At 37.9% G+C, this 21386-nt stretch overlaps 1 protein-coding gene across 3 annotated transcripts; it reads left to right on the top strand.

The window, feature by feature from the left end:
• The first annotated feature begins 3323 nt into the window (after positions 1 to 3323).
• On the top strand, positions 3324 to 7492 carry LOC145159729 (Pentatricopeptide repeat (PPR) superfamily protein). 3 transcript variants are annotated; one of them, XM_079078763.1, is made up of 3 exons: positions 3324 to 3562; positions 3713 to 6830; positions 7170 to 7492. In XM_079078763.1, the coding sequence occupies exons 1-2, from the start codon at positions 3485 to 3487 to the stop codon at positions 6800 to 6802; spliced, it is 3168 nt and encodes a 1055-aa protein (XP_078934889.1). In that variant the 5' UTR covers positions 3324 to 3484; the 3' UTR covers positions 6803 to 6830; positions 7170 to 7492. The 3 variants fall into 3 exon arrangements, with proteins under 3 accessions (XP_078934889.1, XP_078934888.1, XP_078934890.1); XM_079078762.1 differs by lacking the exon at positions 7170 to 7492 and having other exon boundaries at positions 3713 to 7097; XM_079078764.1 differs by lacking the exons at positions 3324 to 3562; positions 7170 to 7492 and having other exon boundaries at positions 3935 to 4030; positions 4200 to 7025.
• Positions 7493 to 21386: the final 13894 nt, after the last annotated feature.

The following is a 21386-nucleotide window of genomic DNA, read 5'->3' as shown; positions in this document are numbered from 1 at the left end:
GTTCTCAATCTGGCTGGGTATTTCTACTGAACGTAGGAGCAGTTACTTGGAAAAGTTCCAAGCAAGATACGGTGGCTGATTCTACTTGTGAATCAGAATACATAGCAGCGAGTGAAGCGTTGAAAGAAACAGCTTGGTTGAGGAACTTCATCAGAGATCTCCGAGTTGTTCCAACCATTCAAGAGCCCATGGAACTGTTCTGTGATAATGAAGGAGCGGTTGCCTTAACAAAGGAACCCAGAGATCATGGTAAAACCAAACATATCGACAGAAAGTACCATTTCATCAGACATAGAGTAGAAGAAGGCCATTTTGTCGTAAAGAGGGTATCATCTGAGGATAACCCAGCAGACCCCCTCACAAAGGGTCTGAGTAGGGTTAAGCATATTCAGCATGCTCGGAGCATTGGACTGAGAGATGATATTAGTTTTAGTAGTTAGATTAGTTTTATTCTGAAACTTGTAACAAAGTAAATGTAATTGACTTTTGGTGATTAAATAATAAAGTATTATTTATAAGTTTGTTTACTGCCTTCTATCAATTGTTTATTATTGTGTTTCATATTTTGCATGTTTTACTTCCCGAATAATATGATTATTCAAATTCCATAGTCGCTCGTACTTTTGGAAGTAAGTAGTGAATTAAGACTGTCATGAATTGGATTGCAGATTGTCTGAGGGAGTTAGCATAGCAATAGAACTGCTGCAATGTTTATGAGTACTTAGAAATGGAGATTTGAGTATTGGATAAACCCTCGCTCAGAGTATTACTTCATGGAATTCATCACGAGTAATACTGAGACGATAATATCTTATAATCTTGAAATGGAGAAATATGAGTTGTAATTTACAAGTCGGTTATGCATTGGTGATACGAAAACACATCAGTAACTTGGTGTTATAAAACGTATTGTCATGTATAGTTTGATAAATAAAAGATACAAGCATACGAGTCAATGTTTATTCGTTCCTTTTGCCCTAATGGGAAAAGCGATATTTTTGGGCCCCTCGATGATTTGGTGTTGACTTATGTGTTGGGCCCAGCCAGGACTAAATTGATGTGTTCAATTAGAAGTCCTACATCATCACAAACCAGAAATCGAGAAACATAGATTCTGGAAAAAGAGATTGATTGCATTCCATGTATTATGTCTAGGGATATCTTGCAGAACGAAGGATTATATGGTCACTTATCTTAGGACACGTAACTGACTGGGTCAGAGTTCGGTAGCAGCTTTTGGAAGCTACAACTTGTTGGTCGATTTAGAAGTCATACTAGCAATTATAGTTACAGACTTATCAAAGTGGGAGACTGTTGGATTAGGTGTCTAAACCCATAACTATAATTGGTATGTACTTGAATTGATAACAACGCAGTCATTTTGGGTTGCCTTCAAACCTAGCAACTGGACAAGGAAATTATGAAAGGAGAGAGATTAATTTATTATGAGATTAATAAATTAATATAAATGATTTATTAATATGTTATGAGATTAATATATTAATTAGAAATCATAATGTTTGATTAATAGTTAGCTAGAAATTAATTAGAATTGATTTTGGGGTTAATTGTATTAATTGTAAAGTACATGGACTGGTTTGTAATGATCAAATAGTTGGATGGAAGGTTCCAGAACCTCCTTGGAGGAGGTGGACGAAATCTATAGGGGAAACCCTAATGATTTCGTCCAAGGGCCTTGGATAAGGCTTCTGGATAAGCTTGGGCCCTAAGCAAAGGAACGTTAAGGTTATCCCCTAAACCATAGCTGCCTCAGCTATAAAAGGAGCCTCCTGGCTCCTGAATTTCATCCATCCTTACACTTGGAGAAACCCTGGCCTAAAAATACATACTCTCTCCTTCTCCTCCTCTCTCTCTATAGTTTCCTTCTTGCTAGTTCTTGGGTGTGATTCCATTAGAGGCATTACATTTGTGGTGCTAAGCTTCCAAGAAGATCAAGATCAAGGATCACCAATTGTTTGCTATAAAAATTGAAAGGTATGTGATTCTAAAACCCTAATTTGTTATTTTTCGAAAATAGCCTCCTCCCTTGGGGTTCTTATTTTGCAATTCAAAGTTATATGTTTAATAGCTAAAACATAGATCCAAAGTTGCATGTAAACTTAAGAATTGTTTTCTAGTTTATTTGTTTTACATAAAACCTATCATCATCAACATTCTTTCATTCTGAAAACTCTAAAATTTATCCAATTAAGTGTTCGATTTGTAGCATCAAAATACTTCAATTTGATAGTGTTCCATGACTTTCAGAGAATCCAAGCAATCTTTTCATCCCTAATTTCTAACAAGCAAATCATCCGACGAGCATATCGATAGTGGTTCAAAACGCTCAAGAACATCTGAATCCGACCACACTACATCCGATGCTCGTGTTGGTTTTGACCTCAACGATGATGTACCCATTCAAGTTTCACCACCTTCCCGACCAATGGGATGGGACAAAGCAGAAAAACAAAGTCAAAGGCAAAACGTCAGATTCGGATGAGCTGAAAGAAATCGGGAACGATATAAAGGGTATAAATGAAAGAATGGACAAAATTTTGCAAATTGCTTCAGAAAGATGACTTCGGAAACAAAGTGATAGTGGCATGAGGATACTAATGATGGACACATCGAACATGACCGGGGAAGAGCTTGAAATTGCTATGACGATGAAAGCCGACGTCAAAAAACGTTATGCTAAGTAGGCAGGTTTAAGATTGTGGGTTTTAGTCGTTTGATGTGTGTGTGTGTGTTTTTTTTTCTAAGTAGGTAGTTCTTTTTTTTTTTAATTAAAAATGGAGTTTTTATTTAAAAATTATTAAAAAAAGTGTGACACCACTTCTATTGTGAATAAGAAACCATACTTTTGTGGTAAAAAAATTATATGACGCCTATATGACATTAAAGGGAGTATGCTAAAAGTGAAACCACTCAGTATGGCCTAATATATTTTTACGAGCTTTTCTTAAAAAAAGAAAAGAAAAGATGTAAAGGATAAACCGCATGGCATAAACATTTGACTACCTGACCGTTTTAGAGGGCGTTTGGCAAAACTTATAGAAAATAGCTTTTAACTTTTTAACTTATAACTTATTAACTTATTAACTTATACCGACATTAAAACAAAGTTTTAAAAAAAAATGTTTGGCTAAGCTTATCGAGTATCAAAACGCTATAAGTTTTATAGCGTATGTTTTTGTGTCCAGGTAGTTTTAGGTTAAGGGGTATATTTGTTAATTTCTATGAATAGTAAAATAAGAATTCATTGATAAGTAAGAAGTTCCAACAATAAGCTGTTTTTCAAAAGTAACAAAGCCTTTTTTTTTTTTTTTTTAAGTTTTCACAAACACCCTCTTAATCTCAAAGAAACTTTCTCGTTTATGAAGTTTTCAGTCGGAATCTTCTTCTTACAGTATGTGTAGAGAGTGACAGAGGGGTTCTCCCGACGTACGCCGGTGAAGTAATTTTTCGCTTTATACTCCCAATGATATTATTACGTGGTTCATTCTCGCATAACCCATTTCAACCTTTCCCGCGTAAATCAGCAACAAATTTCCCGAAGGTAAGTTCATCAGCTCTCTTAGACTTCTTAAAACCCGAATCTGTTTAAATCTGTGGAACCCATGTTGGAATTTTCGGTAAAGAAATATATTTTTCTCCAATTGATTCATATTTTATACCGTTAATAATGATAGCGTTGCTCTAATTGCAGTATTTTTGTGGGAAATTGAGTGGATTGAGATTAGCTGCTTTTCGAACTTCTGCAAGTTTCCGAATCGTCGATCAAGAAGATGAGAAGGTCCCAGAAAGTTTTGAGATGAAGGTGGATAAAAACAATTCCGGCCGAGTTTTTGCTAATCAGCAGACATACTGTTGGCTCTTAGAAGGCTATACGAATTCCGGATCTCTGATAGACGCTAAGAAGCTTCATGGGAGGGTCCTGAAATCAGGTTTTGATAGGGATTACGTAATTTGCAGCCGTCTAGCTGATGTTTACGCCTCAAAAGGTGATTTAACTGATGCATGCCAGGTAATCGATGAAATGCCTAACAGAGATGTGACTTTTTGGAATAACTTAATCTTTGGTTTAATCGGAAAGAAGTTGACTACTATAGTATTGGGTCTATTTTCAAAAATGTTAGCAGAAAACCACTCCCCTAATGAAGTAACATTTGCAAATGTTCTACGTGCTATTACAGGAGATAACTTTCATCATAGCAACATAAAACAGATCCACAACAAGATCATTCGTTATAGTTTTGGTTCAAACTACATTGTCTGCAATCCATTAATCGATTTATATGCAAAAAAGGGGTATATCAACACTGCAAGATACATCTTTCAAAACCTGGATATGAAAGATAACGTTTCTTGGGTTGCTATGATCTCTGGATTCTCCCAAAATGGACATGAAGAAGAAAGCATTTTGTTATTTCTTGAAATGCATAATTCTGGAACTTCACCCACTCCTTATGTTTTCTCTAGTGTCATAAGCTCATGTACAAAGATTGCATTTTTCAACCTTGGAGAACAGTTACATTCCCTTATCCATAAATGGGGTTTTTCATCTGAAACTTTTGTCTGTAATGCCCTTGTCACTTTATATTCACGCTCCAACAATTTCTCATCTGCTGAACAAATCTTTAGCAGAATGGAATATCGTGATGGAGTATCATACAACACTCTTATTTCAGGTCTTTCTAAAAAAGGATTAAGTGAGAAAGCTTTAGAACTATATGAAAGAATGCAATCTGATAACTTAAAACCAGATTCTGTCACAGTTGCTAGCCTCTTAAGTGTTTGTGCTTCAATTGGAGATTATCATAAAGGAACACAACTCCATTCTTATGCAATAAAATCAGGAATGTGTTCAGATATAATCATAGAAGGTTCTTTACTTGACCTTTATGTAAAAACTTCAGATGTGAAAACTGCTCATGAGTTCTTTAACACAACAAGAAAAGAAAATGTTGTTCTATGGAATGTGATGTTAGTGGCTTATGGACAATTAGGTGATCTTCATGAATCTTTTTGTATTTTTTCTCAAATGCAAATTTCAGGATTGAGACCTAATCAATACACGTATCCTAGTATTTTAAGGACATGTACTTTAGTTGGGGATTTGGATCTTGGAGAACAGATTCATACCCAAGTTGTGAAAACGGGTTTTCAGTTGAATGTATATGTTTGTAGTGTGCTTATTGACATGTACTCTAAGCATGGATACTTGGACACTGGTTTGAAAATTCTCAAAACCCTAAATGAAAAAGACGTTGTTTCTTGGACAGCTATGATTGCTGGATACACACAACATGATTTGTTTCTTGAAGCTTTGAATACGTTTTATGACATGATTCATGAAGGAATCCAATCAGATAACATCGGATTTTCAAGTGCAATTACTGCATGTGCTGGAATTCAATCGATTAATCAAGGAAGTCAAATCCATGGTCAAACTGTTGTCAATGGGTATTCATCTGATCTTTCAATTGGAAACTCACTTGTTTGTTTATACGCACGATGTGGTAGAATACATGAAGCGTATTTAGCATTTGACAAAATTGACGTTAAAGATAACGTTTCATGGAATGGGTTAGTTTCAGGGTTTTCACAAAGTGGGAATTTTGAGGAATCTTTGAAAGTTTTTTCTAAAATGAATGAACTTGGAGTTGAAATGAATATGTTTACATATGGATCTGCTGTTAGTGCAGCTGCAAACACAACAAACATGACACAAGGGAAACAAATCCATGGAAAAATGATGAAAACAGGGTATAATTTGGAAACCGAAGCTTCAAACGTTTTAATAACTTTATATTCAAAATGTGGGAGTCTTCAAGATGCTAAACAAGAGTTTCTTAAAATTCATAAAAAGAATGAAATCTCATGGAATGCAATGATTACAAGTTATTCACAACACGGATGTGGAAATGAAGCGATTAAACTCTTTGAAGAAATGAAATATTACAAATTCACACCAAATTATGTAACTTTTGTAGGTGTTTTAACAGCTTGTAGCCATGTGAGATTAGTTGAAAAGGGAATCGAGTATTTCAAATCCATGAGTGAAAATTACGGATTAACCCCTAGACCCGAACATTACGCGTGTGTTGTAGATATCCTCGGGCGGGCCGGGTATTTGACCCGAGCGATGGAGTTCATAAAGTCAATGGAAGTCAAACCAGACGCGATGACATGGCGAACGCTTTTAAGCGCGTGTACAGTTTATAAGAACAAAGAAATTGGGGAAATTGCTTCGAAGCATCTTCTTGAATTAGAGCCACAAGATTCAGCGACTTATGTTTTGTTATCAAATATGTATGCGGTTTCTGGGAAATGGGAGGATAGAAATCGGACAAGAAAGTTGATGAAAGATAGAGGGGTGAAAAAGGTACCTGGTCAAAGCTGGATTGAGGTCAAGAACAGTGTTCATGCGTTCTTTGTTGGTGATCGATTGCATCCGAAAGCTGATGAGATTTATGATTATTTGGAAGTGATTAATAAAAGGGTTTGTGAAATTGGGTATGTGCAAGATCGATATAGTCTTTTGAATGATTTGGAGCAAGATCAGAAGGAAGCATCGAGTTGTGTGCATAGTGAGAAGTTGGCGATTACATTTGGGCTTATGAGTTTGTCAATTAGGGTTCCTATTCGTGTGATGAAGAATCTTCGTGTGTGTAATGATTGTCATAATTGGATAAAGTTTGTGTCAAAGGTTTCGAATCGGGATATTGTAGTTAGGGATTCGTATCGGTTTCATCATTTTGGGGAGGGTGTTTGTTCTTGTAAAGATCATTGGTGATTTTGATGCGTTTGAGGAAATTTTTAAGGTAGATAATTTATATTTTTATCATTTGGGAACATTTGTTTTTTTACGGATGTTGTTCTCTTATATCAGTTGCAAAACTTTCATTCAAAATTGGTGTATGTAACTATGTAAGCTAGTGTTAAAGATCTTTTCCAAGTGTAATACTTAAGGCAGGTATTACTGAAAGGAAACCATGACAATGTCATTAGTGCATATATATTTGTTTCACAGTTTGATCTGTGCATGACGATTTAAGCCGGTTGGTATAGAAAATGATCTCGGTAACTAATTGTTGATTTTGTACTCATTTGGTCACTTTCCTTTTTCTTTTGTACCTCATTTACCATTGAACTTGTTGCAGGTGTTCACAGAAACCATTAAAACCGGCTATTGAAGGTTTCCGGCAATTTCTTATCTCCGGCGACTCTCCGTTCGTCTTCTCTAGCAAGCCTCCGGCAAAAATGAGTTTTCCAGCGGACTTTTCTTAGCAATATTTCCCTACCATTACCATTGATTAGATTAATTTTGAAAATTTACATTTCCTTCTATGTTCGTAACTTATAACATGGGAGGACCAAAAGGTTATTCATCTTCCTCTCTATGTCCTTCCATATCATATGTAACGCCCGCCGATCCGGGCTAGACGATTAACGCATTATAAGCAATAATGACTTTTTGATAGAAGATTATTTAGGATAAATAATCTTACCCAAAGTCGTATTGGTCGTAAAAGATAGAGTGTGCATAGGCAGAACGTCTAAACCTGACTTCACATAAAGAAGTTATGATTTTTCTAAAATACAGCGTCGTAGTGTGCGCACTAATATCGAATTTAGGAACGGTTGATTTTTAACCTAAACAATCTACACGATAATTGAAGATCTCATCCATAAGAGTCTATTGATATAAAGACAATCAAGAACGGAGTTCGTATAAAGGAGATACGAATTTTGCACGGACTTTAACAGTCTAAACCAGTCAAAAATATGGAATTTTAGTTCGAGAAAGAATTAGCTGTTGAGGTCTAAAGGAAAATTGTAGATCTTGTTGAGAGCTTTCCGGAAATATAATGAACATCAAAAAGAGAGCTCGTATGAAGAAGTTACACCATTTCGAAAAACTGGAAATTCACGCATGCGACGCCTGTTGCGCGCTGAAGACGTGGCACCACGAGAGGGCGCCACGTGGCAAGTCGGTCGCTCCCTTCCCCAAAGGTCAAGGCGACGTGGCATCAACCGGTTGCAACACGTGGCTCCATAAGAATTGGACACATAGCAGTCTTCTAGAGGCCTTGATGTGGACCAACCAGCAAGCGACACGTGGCAGGAAGCTGGAGGAGCCAACAAGGCCGATGTGCCCGACACACACATGCCTTGCCCGACACGCCTGCCTAAAATCCTTATAAACAGCTGCCAAATTTGCACATTTCTCCTCACAATTCCCTTCACATCTCTCTCTAATCTCTCTAAGCTTTCAAGTAGATTTTCTCCCAACTTTTAGGAATATTTTAGTAGAATCTCGGGAACCCTTGGAGCCTGACTAGACGGAGTATTCGAGTTGGGATTCTGTTCGTGCATTTTCCCGGTTTTCGCTTAAAAGCTCTGTAAGTTAAGCTACACTCTATCTATTTCAGTGTAACTTATATTTTGACCTTATAAATAAGATTTATCCGTAATTCCAAGTTCTAATAATGATCGATCTACTTAAGAGAGAGGTGTCTAGAATGGTTACGTTGACTTGGTTGTTGGATTTCAAAATGACTATGTCGAAATGGTCATGCCTCCCAACTGTCATGCCTGGTTGATCATTACTTTATAGATCTTGATGTAAACATTGGGATTAGTGAGGATCTAGAGTATTATTAGTCACCAGGATCATTAGACTAAAACTCTGTATTAATCATACCTAAGTCACGTCAAAGGAAAAGCTAAGTGCTAATTAAGGTGAAGTTCTGCCCAAATTCTGAGGCATCCACTTTTATCTTGTGCGTACATAGTCCCTTTCATGAACATGATTTAATACTAGTATTAATTAAAGTATTAATTATCTGTTAGATGTCATATGTAAATTATATGCTTATTACCTAGGTTATATGCTGAGCTATGTGTGTGTGTGTATATATATATATATATATATATATATATATATATATATATATAGTGCTATGTGCGAACCAGATATGATTCTATTTTATGTTAGGATGAATAAATAAGTAATATTAAAAGTAGCATTGCTGAAAAGATAAATGATTAATAATATATAACACTATGTATGGAGTGTATACACTAAAGATAGGATATTGTCACCCAAGGATAGAGTTGGTATTAGAAATTGGTTACATGTATTGTAAACTAGTCTAGGGATAAACTTAGACTTATGGAAGATACCTAGTTTAATTAAGTTTGATATTAGGTAGTCTCATTAGGAGAATGTGTGTAAGTTAGGAATTGAGAGTAAAGTCCTATTCCATGACACTTTAAGATGTTGATGGTATGAATTGCATACCAGAGTACGTTATAGTATTCATTCTTGGATAACGAGAAATGATAGGTCCTGATCAGACAACTGTAATGGTATGTCTACATATTCTTGGATAACCAGAAATGGTAGGTCCTGATTAGACAACTATAATGGTATGTCTGCATATTCTTGGATAACCAGTAATGGTAGGTCCTAATCAGATAACTGTAATGGTATGTCTGCATATTCTTTGTGACTTACACCGATAAAGGAATCCCCTAGCTGTATAGTCAGTTTTTTTAACGGTTCATCAAGCGAGATAATTTCTCCCTGATAATCTTAGACTATGATCTATGAGGATCGGTAGGAATAGATATGTAGAACTGTAAGCCTATTTGGATATTGTATGGTAATTGTTGGTTTTACAGGTTTTATAATTAATGAATATTATCATATGAATATTGTGGGATTGAAATCCCTATGTATCTCACCAGGTTCTCCAACCTGACCCACTCAGTTTATATGCATTACGGGTATCATGACTTAAGCTATTGGAACTTGATTAGGATGCTGAGTGATTAAGAGTCGGCATGCAATAGTATTTAGGACCATCAGGTCTTTACGTTGTAACTATTGTATCTGTATTGATTATGACATCCTTAGGATTTTAATACTTTGGAAACAAACATTTGTAATCAAAATGATCTTTTGTATTGAGATTTTCCACAAATATAAATAAATGATTATAAAAGCGTAAAGAAAAGTTTTAATTGGTTCGGAAAATTAGACGATGTCACAATTGGTATCAGAGCATTAGTTTAAGCGAAATAGGAATTTTTAGAATTTCTAGAATTAAACTTTGAATGCTAAGCAATGACTGTGAGAGTGTCTATTATATTGAGGATAGAAAGCCTAAATTGACACAAGCACTAGCTTACTTAGGATAAGAGGCCTAATTTATGTGCTAAATGACTTATGCATGATATAACTATAAAATGCCTTAATATGCTTTAGGTTGCCTATCTAAATTATATTTGAGGTCTTTTGCTGACCTAGGATTAAGAAATTTTATGTGTTCAGGTTTCTAAACGTTTAATTACGATATTAGAACTGACATATAACTTTTCAAAGTGATAAGGAGAATTACGCGTCTAAAACTTCTCTATCTATATTCTCGTCTCGGTACACCGAACGCCTTTGGTGTACAGTTCGTCATGGTAAGGACACGTAGCGGATCAAGAAACAATAACAAAAATCGTCATCCAGAACCTCGTATGGTGGATTGAGTCGAATGAAGTAGGAAATTTTTTGGTATAGTGTGCCTTATAGACTACCACTACACAAGAAAGAATTTGTACAAACAAGTTTTGGGTTGGATCATTGTAGAGATAAAAGTAGGAATAGAAAATCCTAATTGAATATAGGGAAAATAGTTGTAGGTGCTTTCTTGGACACATTAGTATGTGTTAAGTTGCTATGCGACTTTGACTTGGGGGCTGCGAGACAATAATTAGGATGAGTGTGAGTAGGTGTGAAATGTAGTAGGGGCCTATACTATCGGAAGCACATGACTCGCACTTGGATCATGGAAAGTCACAAGGTTTTTAAGACTCTAGTAGTTGATTCGTTTCGTTTGTTTCCGCCATTACTATCGTTTCAGTAATGACTAAATGAATGTTATTCCGACCCTAGTGGTCATATCGAATCAAATCCGACTAATATACAAAGTATGTCCGACGTAGTGTCCGAATTTAGTCAAAGGCTGAAGAAGAAGATATTCAAGGCAATCGACAGACATATTGAAAATTGTCATTAGGAATTAACAACCAGTAGCTAGGAATTGCTGTATTGTGATTATGCCACATTAGAACATGAAGGGAGGTACCTTCAGGAGTAGGCACTTGACTCTCAGAGAAAAGAATCTAGAAATAAAAGGAAATATGAGTTACGATTATTATCCAGGATGGAAAGGTAACGTGCACAATCATTATCCAGCCCTGTCTTGCTAATGATTATTGGACGTAATCATCCTAAAGGGGAGATAATTCTAACGCCCGCCGATCCGGGCTAGACGATTAAGGCATTATAAGCAATAATGACTTTTCGATAGAAGAATATTTATGATAAATAATCTTAACCAAAGTCTTAGTGGTCGTAAAAGCGAGAGTGTGCATATGTAGAAAGTCTAAATCTGACCTCACATAAGGAAGTTATGATTTTTCTAAAATACAGCGCAGTAGTGTGCGCACTGATATTGAATTTAGGAACAATTGATTTTTAGCCTAAATCTACACTAGAATCGAAGATCTCGTCCATAAGAGTCCATCGATATAAAGACAGTCAAGAACGAAGTTTGTATGAAGGAGATACGAATTTCACACGGACTTTAACAGTCTAAACCGGTCTAATATATGGAATTTTAGTTAGAGCGAGAATTAGTTGTTGAGATTTAAAGGAAAGTTGTAGATCTCGTCGAGGGCTTTCAGAAAATATAAAAAACATAGAAAACGGAGCTCGTATGAAGAAGTTACACCATTAAGAAAAACTAGAAAATTTGCACGCGCGCAACGCTTGTCGCGTGCCGAAGACGTGGAACTACGAGGGGGCGCCACGTGGAAAGTCGGCCACTCCCTTCCCCAAAGGTCAAGGCGATGTGGCATCAACCGGTTGCAACACATGGCTCCATAAGAATTAGACACGTGGCAGTCTTCTAGAAACCTAGATGTGGACCAACCAGCAAGCGACGCATGGTAGGAAGCTGGAGGAGCCAACAACGCCGATGTGCACGACACACACATGCTTTGCCTGGTGTGCCTGCCTAAAATCCCTATAAATAGTTGCCGAATTTGCTAATTTCTCCTCAAAATTCCCTTTACATCTCTCTAACCTTTCAATTAGATTTTCTCCCAACTTTTAGGAATATTTTAGTAGAGTCTTGGGAACTCTCAAAACCCGACTAGAAGGAGTATTCGGGTCGGGATTCTGTTCGTGCATTTTCCCGGTTTTCGCTTAAAAGCTCTGTAAGTTAAGGTACACTCTATGTATTTCAGTGTAACTTATATTTATAGTCATAAGTTGTTATTTTGACCTTATAAATAAGATTTATCAGTAATTCCAAGTTATAATAATGATCGATCTACTTACAGGAGAGGTGCATAGAATGGTCACGTTGACTTGGTTGTTGGATTTCAGAAAGACTATGTCAAAATGGTCCTGCCTCCCAACTGTCCTGCCTAACTGATCCTTACTTGATAGATCTTGATGTAAACATTGAGATTAGTGAGGATCTCGACTAATATTAGTCACCATGATCATTTGACTAAAACTCTGTATTAATCATACCTAGGTCACGTAAAAAAAAGCTAAGTGCTAAGGCGAAGTTATGCCCAAATTACGAGGCATCCACATTTATCATGTGAGTGCATAGTTCCTTTCATGAACATGACTTAATACAGATATTAATTAAAGTATTAAATACATGTTAGATGTTGTATGTAAATTATATGCTTATTGTCTAGATTATATGCTCAGCTATATATATATATATATATATATATATATATATATATATATATATATATATATATATATATATATATATATATATATATATATATATATATATATATATATATATATATACTATTCTATGTGTGAACCAGGTATGGTTCTATTTTTTGTTAGGATGAGTAGATAAATAATATTAAAAGTAGCATTCTTGAAAAGATAAATGATTAATAATACCTAATACTCTGTATAAAATGTATACACTAAATATAGGCTAGTGTCACCCAAGGATAGAGTTGTTATTAAAAACTGGTTACATGTATTGTAAACTAGTCTAGGGATAAACTTAGACGTATAGAAGATACCTAGCTAGTTCACTTAAGCTTGATATTAGGTAGTCTCATTAGGAGAATGTGTGTAAGCTACGAAAGGATAGTAAAGTCCTGTTCTGTGACACTTTAAGGTGTTGATGGTATGAATTACGTATCGAAGAACATTATAGTATTCCTTATTGGATAACCAAAAATGATAGGTCCTTATCAGACAACTGTAATGGTATGTCTGTATATTCTTGGATAACCAGAAATGGTAGGTCATGATCAGACAACTATAATGGTATGTCAGCATATTCTTGGATAACTAGAAATGGTAGGTCCTGATCAGACAACTATAATTGTATGTCTGCATATTCTTTGTGACTTACACCGACAAAGGAATACCTTAGTTGTGTAGTCGATAACCAATAATGGTAGGTCCTGATCAGACAACTGTAATTATATGTTTGCATATTCTTTGTGACTTACACCGGAAAAGGAAGCCCCTAGCTATGTAGTAAATCTTTTTAACGATTCATTAGGCGAGATATTTCTTTGTAATAATCTTAGAATAAGATCTGTGAGGATCGGTAGGAATAGATATGTAGGAATGTAAGCCTATATGGATATTATATGGTAATGGTTGGTTTTGCAGGTTTGATAATTAAGGAATATTATCATATCAATATTGTGGGATTGAAATCTCTATGTATCTCACCAGGTTTTTCAACATCACTCACTCAGTTATATGCATCACAGGTATCAAGACTTAAGCTACTGGAACTTGATTAGGATGCTGAGTGATTAAGAGTCGGCCTGCAATAGTATTCAGGACCATAAGGTCTTTACGCTGTAACTATTGTATTTGTATTGATTATGACATCTTTAGGATTTTAATATTTTAGAAACAAAAATTTGTAATCAAAATGATCTTTTGTACTAGGATTTTCTGTAAATATAAATAAATGATTTTAAAAGCGTAACGAAAAATTTTAATTGGTTCTGAAAATTAGATGATGTCACATCATAAAAGACAACAACATGAACTCAAGGGATCCCAATAATGTCCCACTTCCTACAACTATATGTCCTCTTATTTATGTTTACAACATATTGATCAAGGTATTTCCCATTCACTTGGTACTTTCCAAACCCATTGTAGATGCAATTATAATAAGTAGTTTCATCCTTAATTGTTGGCATCAAACTTTGTGCAGTTCATGTGATAATATCAATTGCCTTGTCAAGTACCTTCTAAAATATTCATATCTTCTTGATAAGATATTCCCTAATGAACTCCAAAGAAGAAATTATAGGTATATCACTTCCATCAATCAATTTGGAATTGAAACCCTCACATAAGTTGTTGAGCAAAATATTTGTATGTAGTCTTCCTGATTTGAGTATACCATAATAAAGCAAGTCAACGAATCAAAGTCAATAATTTCAACATGTAATATTATATAAGTTGATAAACTTAATTGATAAGGTATACATGAGAAATGGCTCGTAGCCCAGATCTTGGTGGTATCTTTTGCAACCAGTCATGACGTTGATTATAGAATCTCTTCATGTCCTCCATAGTTTTTCTAAAGAAGGAAAATGTAGTGGCAATTTCACACCTCTATAAATAATTTTTCAGTTGCTGTAACACCCTGTTCCGAATCGACTCCTAGTCTGGGGCTGTGGCCCGAATATCGGTCATCATAAGGATTAGGGCTTTTGAAAAGGGTAGAATCTAGGATCATTTGGGTGCGGGTGATATAGTGGAAAAGATCCGGGTGTTCGATTCGTGTTTTGGAACCTAGGGGGTATTTCGGTAAAGTGTCAGTTCGGATTTTGTGAAAAATGGATCTTTGTTCGGAATGTTTTAAGAAAGGTATGAGTTGATAGAAGTGTAGGTCTTCTCGTTACCTTTCCGTGGATATAAGGATCGTCGGAAACGAGTTTATAACGAAGAAGTTATGGCCTTCGGAAGTTTCGTGGTTTTCAGGCTTAGCTGAGTACGCGGGGAGTACCTTGGAGTACGCTGGGCGTACTGACGAGGATAGTCGTGAAGGTTCCTAGGAGTACGCTGGGCGTACCATATGTACGCTGGGCGTACTCCAGTCAGATCAAAACCCTATTTTAGGGTCTTGGACCCTATTTAAGCTCCTTATCTCATAACCTAACCCTAATATCTTCGGCCTCCATCCCTCTAAACCCTAAAAATCGTCCTCAATCACTCATGGTGGCATTTTGAGCTTATGGAGTCCATTTTCGGAGTGTTTGGTCCATTTTCAAGAAGGTGGAGCGTGATGCAAAGATGGGGATCAAGGAGAAGCTTATGAATCTGGCTTTTGGGACTCATTTTCATCTTAATGAAGGTATAAAGCTTTAAAATTGATCATTGATATCTTAGATCTCTTAATTGTGAGTTTTAGTTCATTTTGGTCCCAAAGATGAGATCTGGTGGTCTTGCTTTCATTCCAGGAGCTTTGAGTTCCCCTCTTAGTGTTTCTGAGGTTCAGGGTCCATAAAGTTGGCACCTTTAGAGTTTAAGACCATCCATGTTGAAGTTTGAGTCATTTCCATGGAAGTAGAATGTTATACATTGAGATTTGGTCTTTTTGGGGCATGCAAAGTCACCAAGTTATTGACTTTATGGGTTTAGATGCCGTTTGGGACTCAGATCTGTTAATTGGACTTATGGCTTAAAGCATTAAGTGCTTAATAGCAAAATGGGAATAAGAGGAAGTACGCTGGGCATACAAGCCAGTACGCGCAGCGTACAAGCCATTAAGCGAGTACTGGCGAGGCCTGGCAATGGAGCGGGTTTTGACCCTGATCCGATCCAAACCCTTAATAATTATATGGGTTTGGAGCATAGTTCTTGATCTGTTTACCCGTTAACGACCCGTACCCGCTAACCCTTTTATTAAAAGGGTCGGGTATGGATCATCACTGATCCGCTCCGCTTATAACCCGCCCCGTGTAAAATTTAGAATCATAAATTTGTATTTTATACAACCTAAAGTTTACTTTTAATTCTAATCGAAAATCCAAAGAGAAAAAACCAAAGACTAAACTGTTTTTACATAAGAATTGAGAACTTGACTTCTAGACTTTCAGTATTCTAGCAAGAAATATGATGTCATTTCATTTATATTTCATCAACCAAATAGTCATTTATCAATCGGAAGAAAGTTTGAAATTGTTATTTTCTATCAATGCAATCGACGGTCAAAAACCAATCAGAATTTACTACGAAAATTATTTTAATTCCAATCGAAAGTCCTCGAGTACATAACGTGTTATTTAAATCAACATTTGTTTTATTTAATAAATGTTATTTTGAGGTTTAAGTAAAATGTATTTGATTATTCAAAAAATGTACGGGTTATAGGGCGGGTTTGGATATCTGTTGATTCGGCGGATAAGGGTATGAGTTTGATTATTCAAAACCCTACGGGTTACGGAGCGGGTTTGGATTGGAATTTGAAATGTGTTAAACGGGTATGGATCAAGGTCGATTCGCTCCAAACCCGCCCCATTGCCAGGTCTACGTACTGCTGAGTACGCCCTACGTACTCAGTCAAGTTGGACTTCGTATTTTGGGCTTCGGGATTGGGCCATTTATTGGGCTAGGTTGCTGTGGGCCTTCGTGGGCCATTTGGAAACAAGGTTTTGGACTAAGGAAATTTATTGGTCTTGAGGAAAAGGCCATTAGAAAGGTCCGGGCCCAATTTGGAAAATTGGACCATAATTGGGCCTTGATGATTATGAGATATTGGGCCATTGGAATACCAAGAGTTTGGACTAGAATAGATGGATGTGCCTTAAGGTAAGACCATGTAGGGGTCTGGGCCCAATTTGGAAAGTTGGGCCATATGTTGGGCTTCGACCCATTACTTGACTTTTGGGCCTTTGGAGTGTGAGTTGGGCATTGGGCTTGAAACAAGCTAGGTTGGGGGTAAAGTAGCCTTTTACCCCAAGCATGGACTTGTGGTTATGTATTGGAACCCAATTTCTAATTGGGTGTCGTTTTGATATTGACAGTTCGGGAATCTATCAACCAGCAGCTGGAGTTTTATCTGCGGGACTTCAGCAGTTCCAGGTGAGTTATCCTCACTATATCAACAGGGTCTAAGGCACCAAGGCCGTCCCTTTATGGATTTGTATCCGTATTATGGCATGATATGTTTATTGATTACATCCTGGTAGTTAGGATGGTGATATGCTTATGCTTAGTGACCTGGTTAGGTCGGTGTCCTGGTTATAGGATGTTGCTATGATATATGATAAGTTAGATCAGTTTGATTGTTATATGTGTTATGCTAGCGGATGATAGTTATGTGCACATGTTTATTTGATTGGGGATGGGTTGAGGCGGTCCTGCTTTGTGGTGAAGGCCAACATACCCAGGGCGGACCGAATAGACTACAAACCTGGAAGGGTATGATAGTCAGACCGAAGGCCCGACGAGCAGTCCAGATAGGCTGAAGGCCTTGCGAGGTGGTCCAGATGTGCCGAAGGCTCAGAGAATGGTCCAGATAGACTAAAGGCCTGCGAGGCGGTCCAGTTAGGCTGAAGGCTCATTATGCATGCTGTTCTGTATTTGTTATATGATATGGTTATATTTGTATGGCGTTGGTATTTTGGTTAAACTCACTAAGCTTTGGGCTTACAGTTGTTGATTTTGTTTCAGGTACTTTTGATGATCGCGAGAAGGCGAAGGCGTGATCGTGTACCTCCTCATATTTTCATGATTTGATTCTGGGGATACTCTAATGCTTAAACTATTTTCAAAACAAATTGTAATAACTTAATGGTTTTAAATGTTTTAAAAAGTTTTAAATTGGCTTGAATTTTATGGGCGTTACAGGTTGGTATCAGAGCCTTGGTTTGAGTGAATTGGAGGAACACTCGTGTGAATCCAGTCTCAAATCAAGGAAATATTTTCAAAATGATTTCTAAATGGTTTTCAAAATAAGTAAAGGAGGATTCAGAGTGTACGATCAGCCGGAGCCAGTAAGTAGACCCCAAAATACCATGCAGTTATTTGATTATGTGATATGTGAGGACAACATGCTAGTACTAGGCTAGGGATCTTCAGGAATTGCATGATAGAATTGCCTGATTATATGATGCCTGATAGCCTAGGGTTTCTTTACATGAAATTGACATCATTACTGTAGTTGCTTGTGTATGCATCACGGCTATACATAATTAAGATCTTATAGCATGAGAATGTTTGGTATGGCCTTAATTCATGTTCTTGTTTGATGAAGGGCTTAGGGTAGGATCAAGTATTCGAAAGTCTATGGGGTCCAGCGTTATGTATGGCTAACATACACGAGTGCTGCAGGGTTGGTGAAAGTTTCATGGGGGTGGGTTGTGAGAGGCCGGGAGGCCAGTTATGAGATAGTTAGCATTCCTCTAGTAGTGAGGATTGATCGCTCGCTATGTTTATGTATATTGTTAGGGTGTTGTGGTGACACTTGAGACAAATATAGGTAGGTGTGGAAGGTAGTATGGGCTCATACTACTGAAAGCACAGGACCCATATGCGTAGCAAGGAAGTCACAACCCCTGGAGTTTAGTTGGAGTTGGTTCCCTGTTATTATATGGATTATCCAAGATCTCTCTGGTGTATTATCAGAATGGTGGTTACGAGACGTCTTGAGACCGGATCCGGGTCAGGATCGGGAGCTAGCAGCCATGATAGGCCAGCATTGTCAGAGGATCGTATCAGGGAGATTGTCCGGGGTCAGATTCCAGAGATGTTTGGGTCTATCAAGACCGCCATGGTTGAGTATTTCGACGAGCGCTATGCAACCATTGCTGAGACGGCTGGCGCGGCAACTTCAACAGCTGTAACGACGGCAGGGGGAGGAGCTGGTCGAGCTTTCCAGTACTGAGACTTGTTACTTGACGTATTCTGTTGAGCAGAGGGCTGCAGTTACTTTGGATCAGAGAGATGTTTTGTACTCATTACATTCCGCGGGTTGAGCGGGATAGGCTAGCGCAAGAGTTTCTGGATTTGAGGTTTCAGGGGTTTTGCTCGAGGCGGGAGAGTGAGTCGCGGGGACTCTGAAAAGGGGTGATGAGTATGTTTAGGTGGGGTTTTGCAGCTGTAAGCAGAATGGTTAATTGATGGATTGGAATGTCGTTTTCTAGGGCAAGGATTGTGCCCTTTCAGTTTTTCAAGCTCGAAGGAATGAGCGGGCTTGTGACCCCAAGATCAGGTGGTAGTCCAGCTTGGGGTCAGTTGGTTGCAGGGGTTGGCGACAGTATGTCAACGCTGGTGAGCGCGGGTAGGTCGATGTGACATAAGTATCTTGTGAGATCCGATTCGCATTGGATCTATTGTATCAGACAACCAGGATTGATGGTACGATCTTTTGCGCTTTCAGACTTAGAGACTATGTATTGGGAGTAGTTGTAGGGTTGGTGGGAGCTCAGGAAACTCCCAATCGCCGGTTGGCATCGCCTTGATTATGCATAGTGAGCAGTGGGAATCCATAGGTGCGACCTGAACTCCTGATGGGACATAGGATTCGGCTCGGGAGGTGCGACGATGTGATAGTGGAGTATGGAAAGGCCATGGGTGGTAAGCATGATTGGAGGTAAGTAGTGTTAGGCTGTGATAGGATCGTAATATTCGTCGGTTCGAAGTAGACTATTTATGAGATGGTCACAAGCATGGAAGGGGGATCAACTCGTGCTTTGGGCACGCCGGCCAGGGTCGTCAGGGAATCCTTCTTTGTTTTGAGATTGAGGATCTTCGGTGTTCATGGTCGAGCTTGGGTGATTATGGAAATTCAGGTTGGAACTGGTAGAGATTGTTGAGTCAAGGGGTTGGTAATCAGAAGGATGTGGTGTAAGATGCAGGTGCAGATTCATTGATGTTGGGTCATGAGTGGGTATCAAATTGGTTTTGGGTAAGATCTTGAGTCGGGTATCACGCATGTTTAGTGCATGATTTTTTGTTCCAGCTGGACATGGATTGAGATATTTACACGCAGAGGGCACCAATCGCCAGGGTCAAGAGTAATGGGTGGGTTTAGTTGATGGTGGTTTGAGTTATTCTGATGTGTCTTGGGTTGGTTTTATCTGTGAAAGAGCCATTGCATGTCTGAAGTGAGGAAAATATGGGTTGTTGAAGACCAGGTGGGAGGTGAGTCTGCAGTGGGTCATGTAGCGTTCATTCTGTTAGCAGAAGTTTGATGGAAGGGAGTGGAAGCAAGTTCGGCCAGTCGGTTTTATTTTCGGGAGACGCGTGGGGCTGTTGTTTGTGTGTGTCTTTTGGTTCAGCAATCGGTGAGGTGTCCGGTGTTTCGGGTAGTGGGCAGACAAGTTGGGACCAGGGAGGTCTCGGTTTCGTCTGAGAAGCAGCATATGGTAGCAGGAAGAGTTGAAGTGGGTTTATGACTTGGGATTCGTGTGTGGAGTTGCTTGGATTTGGGGTATACGCTAAGTTGTTTGCAATTGGATTAAATAATCTCAGAGGGGCTGACTTGATCATGTTGTGCAGCTCCTGTCTGAGTCTAACTGTTGCAGGGATGAGTCTCCTACTCGAAGGATTATTTGAGCCTCATGTCAAGTTGAGCATTCTGCAGCCGCATTTGATCAGTAACCTTGTTGTTTTGGAAGCTGTGACAACCCGAAATTTCTATCTTGTACAGTCAAGCAATTCAATCAAATTCAGACTTGTTTCCGCTATCTTTTAACACTGTTTAGAGTCTGTTTGAGTGTTCTAAGCCTAGTATATTCAAGAATCGGGTGTTAGGAAGTATCTGCTTGAGTCCAGTGTACCTTAATCAAGCCTTAAACCCATTAAATAGAGTTTACGGCCAAACCTTCATGTTTGGGCCGTAAACTCATGTCAAATACATGAGTTTACATCTTTTTCCTCATTTCTCTTCCGTTTCAAGGCTAGAAACCCCATTTCTCTCTCAAGTATCATAAGATCTTCAACCCGATCTTCCAAAAATGTAAGAATACTTTCTCTTGATTTGTTGTTACATCTCCTTATCTAGTGTTTGTACATGATTTCATCTGTGAAATCCCTTCATTTTGATAGATCTTCAAGTGTTCTTCATTTCACCAAGAACACCAAGAACACACACTAGTGTTCTTGGACCTTAAACACCCTTACAAGCTTCTATATTGTAAGTACTCTTGCCTTGGCTTGTTATATGCTTGAATCACTTAGTTTACACCTAGAAAACATCAAGAAATCAAGAACAAAAGGTGTTTACGGCCACGACAATCTCCTTGGGCCGTAAACCCTAATTAAGGGTGCAAATGAGCTC

This window comes from Lactuca virosa, chromosome 2, assembly GCF_052849685.1.
Source record: "Lactuca virosa cultivar CGN04683 chromosome 2, Lactuca_virosa_CGN04683_v6, whole genome shotgun sequence".
NCBI lineage: Eukaryota > Viridiplantae > Streptophyta > Magnoliopsida > Asterales > Asteraceae > Lactuca > Lactuca virosa.
The sequence above is the reverse complement of the archived record's forward strand: the minus strand, read 5'-3'. Positions and strand labels throughout refer to the sequence as shown.

Bases quoted from the DNA above. Each gene is read 5' to 3' on its own strand.
- LOC145159729 (XM_079078763.1), top strand. From the start codon at position 3,485: ATGATATTATTACGTGGTTCATTCTCGCATAACCCATTTCAACCTTTC. The intron at 3,563-3,712 runs GTAAGTTCATCA...CTCTAATTGCAG, and splicing joins CAGCAACAAATTTCCCGAAG to TATTTTTGTGGGAAATTGAG.